This window comes from Triticum aestivum, chromosome 3D (genome assembly GCF_018294505.1).
Source record: "Triticum aestivum cultivar Chinese Spring chromosome 3D, IWGSC CS RefSeq v2.1, whole genome shotgun sequence".
In the NCBI taxonomy this organism is placed as follows: domain Eukaryota; kingdom Viridiplantae; phylum Streptophyta; class Magnoliopsida; order Poales; family Poaceae; genus Triticum; species Triticum aestivum.
The window spans coordinates 108,907,824-108,916,052 of NC_057802.1; the positions used below are offsets into that span (position 1 = coordinate 108,907,824).

General features: G+C 49.7%; 1 protein-coding gene across 2 annotated transcripts in view; it reads right to left on the reverse strand.

Moving 5' to 3' along the window:
• Positions 1-112: 112 nt before the first annotated feature.
• The window catches only part of LOC123077728 (protein DJ-1 homolog B), a 14,779-nt gene continuing 6,662 nt past the window's right edge, over positions 113-8,229 (reverse strand). Inside the window, exons 3-8 of one of the 2 annotated variants that reach the window (XM_044500039.1) lie at positions 6,957-7,106; positions 1,661-1,843; positions 1,392-1,466; positions 1,087-1,290; positions 861-1,001; positions 113-776 (exon numbers count right to left, since the gene is read on the reverse strand). In XM_044500039.1, the coding sequence (XP_044355974.1) occupies positions 573-776; positions 861-1,001; positions 1,087-1,290; positions 1,392-1,466; positions 1,661-1,843; positions 6,957-7,106 (957 nt within the window). In that variant the 3' untranslated portion in view covers positions 113-572. The remainder of the gene's footprint in view (positions 777-860; positions 1,002-1,086; positions 1,291-1,391; positions 1,467-1,660; positions 1,844-6,956; positions 7,107-8,229) is intronic. The other variant, XM_044500040.1, reaches the window with a different exon arrangement.

Sequence of the window (8,229 nt, forward strand, 5' to 3'; positions counted from 1 at the left end):
TTGAGTTGTATTTTGTGTTACATGTATGTTGGAGTTGTGGCCCACCTCCTAGTCTTGTATAGTTGAGGTAGATGCCTTCCCTTATAATTATATATATGTGCACCAGCACCCATCAATACAACGTCTATTTATATTGCAAACCAGTTCGTCTACAAATACAATAAAGTTGGATGACAGTTTAAGCGGAATGACAGAGGTGGAGGGGGTGGGGTGGGTGAGGGTGGTACGGACTGTCAGAAACCTCCCGAGTTAGCTTCCGGTTTGTGGGCCTTCAGACGTCCGGACCAATCGACGAATGTTCGGTGCACGATGTTGGATGATCCAACGTGATCTGAACATTTACAAGTAATTTGATGAACGGTGGGTGTGGCGTAGTTCTCCTCCATGTCCGGAGTCGCTCTCAGTGGAGACTACCGTACTGATGACATGTTAAATGTAAAGTGACAGTGAACAGTACGAATGAACGGGACTTAGATGACGATGACCACCACCGTTGTCGGCTGTTATTGTCGGATGATCAGGCGAGCCAGCGCAACAACAGCCTGTGAAGCTCCACCACACGGTCACGGGGGTCAGCTCAAGAAGAGCAGGCCTTCCGCCAGTCGCCGCGCCTCGTCGCGGCCCATCATTTTCTCGACGACGGCCGCCGCGTACTCCATGGCGGTGCCGGGGCTCCTACTCGTGATCACGTTCCCGTCAACCACCACCCTGTTCTCGCACTCGCCACCGTCCGCGAGCAGCCCGGCCATGGATGCGCACGTCGTCGCCTTCTTGCCCTGCAGCACCCGAAGCGATTTCGCATTTCAGCGTCGCCGCGCGGTGAGCGGGTTGGAGCAAGTACCGGGTAGCTCAGCACGTACCTTGAGCAGGCCATGGGGCTCGAGCACGTGGGCGGTGGCGGCGCCGATCGCGCCGTACGGCCTGTTCGCTTCCGCCTGCTTCTTCAGCAGAGCGACGAGCTGCTCACAGCCGCCCAGCGTCTTCGCGCCCGGCATGCCGCCCTGTTTGAATCAGAGAAACGGAGGCCGATCAATCAATCAGTGGCTACCAGCGTGCGTGCATCTTTAGTTCTTGCGTGCTACTTGCCGGCACGATAATCAGATCGAACGGCGCCCGATCGGCGGCCTCGTCCAGCATCACGTCGGCCACGATCCTCGTCCCGTATCGCGCGGTGACCACGACGCCGTCCTCGGCGGACGCGACGACGACGTCCGCGTTGGCTCTGCGCAGCGCGTCCACGAGTATTATCGCTTCCATCTCCTCAATGCCGTTGGCTACTGGAAGAAGAACCTGAAGCACCAAGAATGGGAGGCAATGGGTTTTAGAGAACCTCTTGATTCAGGAGCGGAACTTCAGAGTACCAGTACTGCGCGCTTCGCAATGCACCTGACCTTGGGTGTGCCGCTGCAGTGCCACTCGACCGAGTTGAGTTCTTTCATGCTATAGCCACCTTCGTATCTCACTAGCTAAACAACAAAAAGACATAGCAACTTTCAAAAAAATAAATGAAAAACATACTCCCTCTTATCCTTATTCTTGTACTAAATCAGCGACAATTAATATGGATTTAAAGAAGCAGCAGAATATGGTAGTGCAGTTGATGAGGAAAATGCTGCCACCTCGCAATTAGATGGGCAATCGAGTTGATAAGAAAACTCACCATTGGTTTAGCGATCTGCTCGACCTTCTCCTTCCCATAGAGCTGTTCCACCAAAGCCATCGCAAATTCCATCGACGTCGCCGGCCCAGTGCCCGTGACGGCGTTGCCGTCCACCACCACGTTCGCGTCCACGGCGGTCACCTTGGGAGGGAACTTCTCCACAAACCATGGATGACCCGTAGCCTAAGTACACAAGCATTTGTTGGAAAAAAAAGGTGGGAACATAATCTATCTATGCAAAAGAAAAAAAATGGCATTCCTAAAGTACAGTGGCTTGCCTCTCTCTTTTTTTTTTACAGAAGGCAGATAATCTTTTAAGCTTTGCTACACTTACGGAGATTCCCTAATTAAAAAGAAAGAAGAAGAAAATACACCATGTTTATCCACACTAGACAATACTCACGTGGTGGGAATTGGTTGCAATATAATTCAATAAGATTTGGTCGTATGGATTATGAATATTTGGATTAATAATACGATAGTTGAAACCTTTGCACTTAAGAAATTGTATGAGATCGATAACTAAAATTACATATAATTTAATAGTACTACACTAATGTATAGTTGTAGAGGCTCTTCCCATGCATGTTGAGGTCGCATGCTTAAGAGCCCCGCAACACATACGACGTTTGTCATATGACTTTTGTCCAACAATGCACATAAAGACACCAGTTGGTTGAATTTTGTGTGCATCACACCGATGGATTACGGACCGTACAACTATGAGACCAGAGTATCGTATGTGCATTATTTTTGCATGCTTAAATGTTGAGATAAGTAATTTAGTGAAATCAGATATTTAGTTATATAGGATAAGTGAGTATCCACACCCCTAATTGTTTTGTGTGCGCGGGATTACACCCCTTCTTCTTCGGAATCAAGCTTTATTGGGTCAAGAATCGATTCCATGTTTTTAATTTAAATCATAAGTAAAACAAACATGGTCAAACATTATGTAATTTGATTAATTGCCAAGCAAACACATCGTAAAGTACAACAAAAAAGTGTATTCTATAAAGCTACATATTAGTATGAGACTATGATTTTACATGGTGTGTCACATACCTTTCACTTTTCTATTCTTACACACAAATGTCATTGCCAACTTTCTAACACAGATAGCTCTCATTTCCCCTTCTTTTTCTCTCTCATCATGTACTTGATTGTTGCCTAGAGTTCCTCGGCCTGTCACCACTGCTCCTCTAGCTGCGGCGCCTACTGGAGTGGGGATGGGGAGGTGGATTAGTCGTTGTTATAGATAGTACGCTTAGGTCTAGGTTAGGTTTTACCCTATTGGCATATGGCTTCATGCTAAATTGGAGCTGCTCTTTGATGCATGCGAACGACATCGATAGGCGGTCTGGTCCTTCTTCTAGTCAACGCCTATTGTAGATGGGGGAGGCGGGAGCTGGATCTTGCAATAGCTCCTTAAATAAGCTTGGTAAACCATCAGATCGATCAAACATGATTCCATCTCTCCTCTTTCTTCACCATCACATGGATTGAAGGGGAGAGGGCATGGATCCATGCTAAGGCTGCTCAGATCTGGTGCTTTGTGTAGATTACAAGTTTTCTTGGTGATTCATCGTCCTCATTTGGTCACGACTTATAGATCTCGCCATCGGAACCAAAGATCATCCTAATAGAAACATCTGGTTTCAGTGGGAGGACTCTTCTTTGTGCCCCATTGTCGACAGGATTTCATCAAAGACGATGGGATGCTTGTCTCCAGTGAGATTGTTGTTGATATAAGCACTGGATTGCATTATTCGTTGTATCTTTGGGGTCTTGTTTGCAAAGAGGAAAGGCTTAATTGTAATTGTAACTTTTATGTTTATGGTTTTTTATGCGGTGCTGTAACAATTCCACAATCAATATGCCAAGGTCCCTCCTAGTTTTTTAAGGAAAAAAACTATTTAGCACGCATACTACATATTCTTTTTACTAAAATCTAATGATGGAGCGGCAAATCAAACCGAGTACATGTACGAGTGGAAGGTGAGTCTGATTCATATACTAAGTTATGCCACCCTTGTGAATCAACCTCTGGTTGAATGGTTAGAGAGACAGTGGTATCCTCAGCCCACCAGGATTTAAGTCTTGGTGCTCGCATTATTTCTGGATTTATTTTGGGATTTCCGGCGATGCGCTTTACAGTGAGAGGAGACGTTTCCGTCGACGACGAGACGCCTATGGTGACTTTGTAAATCTTAAGATGATATGTCGGCTCAGTATTTCAAAGGTGCTCATGAGGTAGGATGTGTGTGTGCGTTCATAGGAATGAGTGTATGCGTGTATGTTGTACTATTTAAAAGAAAAGTTATGCCACACTTTTTTTTCATACACTGCTAAGGTTAGGGTAGCAAATTTAGTGTCACACTTGAGATAATCAAACTATCACGAGTCAATGACACACATGACTTAGATTGAAAGAAAATAAAATCGTGCCACAAGTATGGCGGGGGCCAACCAGAAGACTAACCCACTCAAACTTATCTAAGTTATGATGAGGCAAAGTATTAAAGTTTTAGCACCCTAAAAAACTAAATATGCATAACAACACTCAACAATATACCAAATGACAATGTATAAATAAATGTAATCATATAAGAGCATCTGCAGCTAGGCGACTCAAAACCGTCTTATAACGTCCGGGCGGACCGCCCGATCACTATTCGGCCATGAAATTTTGACATAGGCGTATGCCTTAAACAGGCCTCAAACACCCGGGCTGACCGACAACCCGCATATCTACCTCAAATATGGGACGGATATGGGGGCGCCTGGGCGCGTCCGTCTCTTCGGCCTGGTCCGCAACAACCCCAGTCCAGCCCCCACAAATATATGACGACCCACGAGCAAACCCTAGTCAAACTCAGTCTGTACTCACTCGACCTCTCCACTTCTCCCTCAAATCCACTTCGTCTTCCCCCGCCTGCCATGTCGGACAGTGAATCTGACCTACCGGAGTGGCTCAAGGCCGCCGGGGATTCCAATGGCTCGTCGGCACCCGGCGAGGAGGAGTTAGCGCTCCGCATTGGCCTCCGCCGGTAGCTGTTGGAGCGGGGCGGCATGCAGCTCCACTTCCGGGCCGCGTTGGCGACTGGCCGGGTGGCAGCAGTAGCTCCGCGGCGCCCCGCGCTCGTCCGACGCGGTCCCTGCCAAGCCCTACCAGGCGGCACCCAGCACCGCTCGCACCTGCCCCTCTGGGGCGCCGCCGTGTGCTGTTGCCGGCTGAACCACGGCTGGAGTCCATGGGCCGCTCGTATCAGCTCGCATAGAAGCGGGCGGCGAAGGCGGTTAACAGCCCTGGATCCAAGGGGGGATCGAGCAGATCCGCACCACAACCACTTCGCCCGGCCAGCGACAACGACGACGATCTCTGCACCGCCATCCACCGCTCGTACACGTCCGCGGAGACAGACGCCCGCCGTCGTTGCTACAAAGATGTGAAGGCGCTCCGTTGGCGCTGGAGGAGTCGGAGCGGTTGGTGAGGCAGCGGACGACAGCGGCGGAGAGAGTCGCACGGCTCCGGAAGGAGCAGTACCGCGAAGCCCGTCGCATGGCAGGCATCATCATCCTGTCCTCCTCTTTCACCGCTTCACACGGCGATGGCGATGAGGACGCGCCCGGAGCAGCTGATGCCTACACCGAGTCCAGTCGTCGAGACCCCAAGGGGAAGCGTCCGACATGGAGGAAGTGGTGAAATCCCCTCCCCCTCCCGATTTTAGTTGATTTTTAGTACTGTATAAGTGATGAACTCAGGCAACATCTTTTGTATCAGAGTATCGGACTATGTTATCTATGCCGGATTGCTATGTTCTGTGTCCAAGTACGTAGAAACACCGTTTGCATGGTTTTGTATGGATTTGGGGTAAGACATATGAGGGATATAGTTGTGGAACATAAGAAATGAGGACCGCCCGGTCACCTTCAGCGGACGCGTCCGGACGCATCCTCGAGTGTATAGGGGCTAATTAGACGGTTGTGGTTGTAGATGCTCTAAATACCCGGATCACTCCACCTTACCAGTAAAGAGTCAAGAAAAATGCATATGCCCCAAGCGTTAGAGCATGTACAACCAGACCCCTCAAACCTGTCTCAAACGCCCTGGTAGGCCACCCGGTCATGATCTTTTGACCCAGGTGGGCTTCTCAAACGACCCTCAAATGCTCGGGCTGACCGACACCCCCGATATCCAGCCCAGATATGGGGGCGCCCGGGCACGCCCGCCACGTCGGCCCGACAGCCCGACCCCACTCCAAATTACACCAAATCCACCAAACCCTTCCTCCTCCTCCCGCCGCCCTCCAACCATTCCCGCGCTCCGACCCTCGCTGGCCTCCATCCTTGCTTCCAATCCTCACCTCCGGTCCCGATCCACCGCCGGAGATGCCGTCCATCCCAACCCACACCGTCGCGACGGAGATGCAGTCCACCTCGTCTGTGGGAGGGGCGGTGTCGTCGTCGGCGACTTGCAAGGCGGAGAACGTCGCCCGCAAGTTGCGGCGATGCCGGCAGCGAGAGAGGGAGGTGGCGGCGGCGTCGCAGGGAGGTTCGGACATGGTGGAGCACCTGTCTCCTCCACCGCGCCCGGATCCCCGCACGCCTTCCCTCCGAGCGCCTACGCGGATTACGCTGTCTGCCCCCTTTGGGACACAGTATGATCCGACTGCCGGCTGGGCCATTTCGGAGAGCTTTCCGCCCACGCAAATGCCGGCGGTCGACGTGTGTGACTCACCGCAGCTCGTTCGGGCGCGGATGAGCACGGGCTCCGGCAGTGCCCGGGCTGCCCTCAACATGTTCGACGAAATGTCCAAGCAAGAGTCGGTGCGTTTTCTTTGCTCCTGTTCGATCAGATTTTAGCATAGAGCACTAGTTCATTTCGCATATGATGAATGCTTGCCCGGATGAAGTCGGAGCAGGACGAGCAAGACGCAGTCGGAGCAGGCAGCCCGGATGCAAGCGGAGTAGGACGAGCAAGACGCGTTCCGCTCGAAGCAGGTGCCGAGCCAGTGATCCGAGGCCATCCGTAACGCTCGGACATTGATTTCATTTTGGCATGACCGGTTTGTTGAACTATGATTTGCTTTGCTTTGTTTCGAACTTTGGCATTCGGACAGTTTGTATCGTCGACGTGCATGAGTTGCATGGATTTGAGGATCAGATTTTACGATATGTGGATATGCGACGCAACATTTAAGGGGTGTCCAATCAATGCCCATGAACGCGTCCGGACGCGTCTGCGGACATTTGAAGAGCCGGATTTGCAATGTCCGGCTGTACATGTTGTTACCTTGTGTCCGTCGAGTAGACCCCAGGACGCCAACGCCAGCGGCGGTGCAGCGCATATGGCGGCGAAGAGTCCTCCCTTCTCCACGTGCTTCCTCACTATGCCCTCCAACGTCGCACGACCACCAAGATTTGCAGCGCCAGGAACGCCACCCTGCATCATTCGCAGACAATTGATACCCATGCACGGCAATACGAGCCCGCATGGGACTCGTCCGAAGGTAGACCAAAAAGGTCAGTATCGGTATGCCAAGGTCCCTCTTAATTGTTTGCATATTAGTTGTCTTAAGTCAATCTTTACAAGCTTGACTAAACTTAGAGGAAAACAATATAAACATTTGCAATGTAAAAATATTTTGATGATGAATCTGATGATATTGATTTGGCGATGTATATGTTAATAATTTTTCTATAAACTAAAATAAAGTTTACAAAGTTTGGTTTAAGACAAAGTTAAAAGTAATGCTAAACCTACAGAGTACTACAGTAATTGTGAGTGACTATGTAACATCCCAAATTTTCAATTTAGAATGTTATACATTAGATCATCATTGCATAGCATATTTTATTGCATTTTTTAGCAAATCCTTGAAAAATCCTAAGCAACTCAAGGACCCTCGGAGAGAGTTGCGGATTTTCTTGACTTTCCTATTTGATTTTTATCAAATAAGGGAAACAAGGATTTTGGTTTTAATTATTTTCTCTCCGAAAGATATTTCATATTAAAATAAATGAGAGGAGAAAATATGAATTCTCCAAAAATAATTGAAATATTGGAGGAAAAATATTAAAATCAAATATTTGATTTTATTCGGATTTTATTTGCAATTTTGTTTGCATTAAAAAAATTGCACGTTTTCAAAACTGCATTTTTTGGGCCAAGAAAAATGTTCATCTCGTTCTAATTATTTTAATTAGACGGGGAAAATTTGTTTTAGCATTTTTAGATTTTTATTTATTTTTCTGTGATTTTTTTAGATTCGGCGAATTATTTATTAAAAAAACGCCGAGCGCCGACTGGGCCGAAACCCAGCTGCGCGGCCCAGCCAGCCCGCGCCTCGTCTCCCTCCTGGAGACCGAGACGGAGACGCCGCCGCCGCCCGTGTCCCTCCCGGACTCGTCGCCGCCGCCGCCTTGCCCCCTCCTCCACGGCACCCCCCACCTTTTATACCCCGAGCCCCCCCGTCCTTCTCCTCACCCCGCCGCCCCCACCCGCACCCGCACCCGTCCCCGCCGCCAGGAGCCGCCCGCCCCGCCGCCCGAAGGAGGAGCCACCG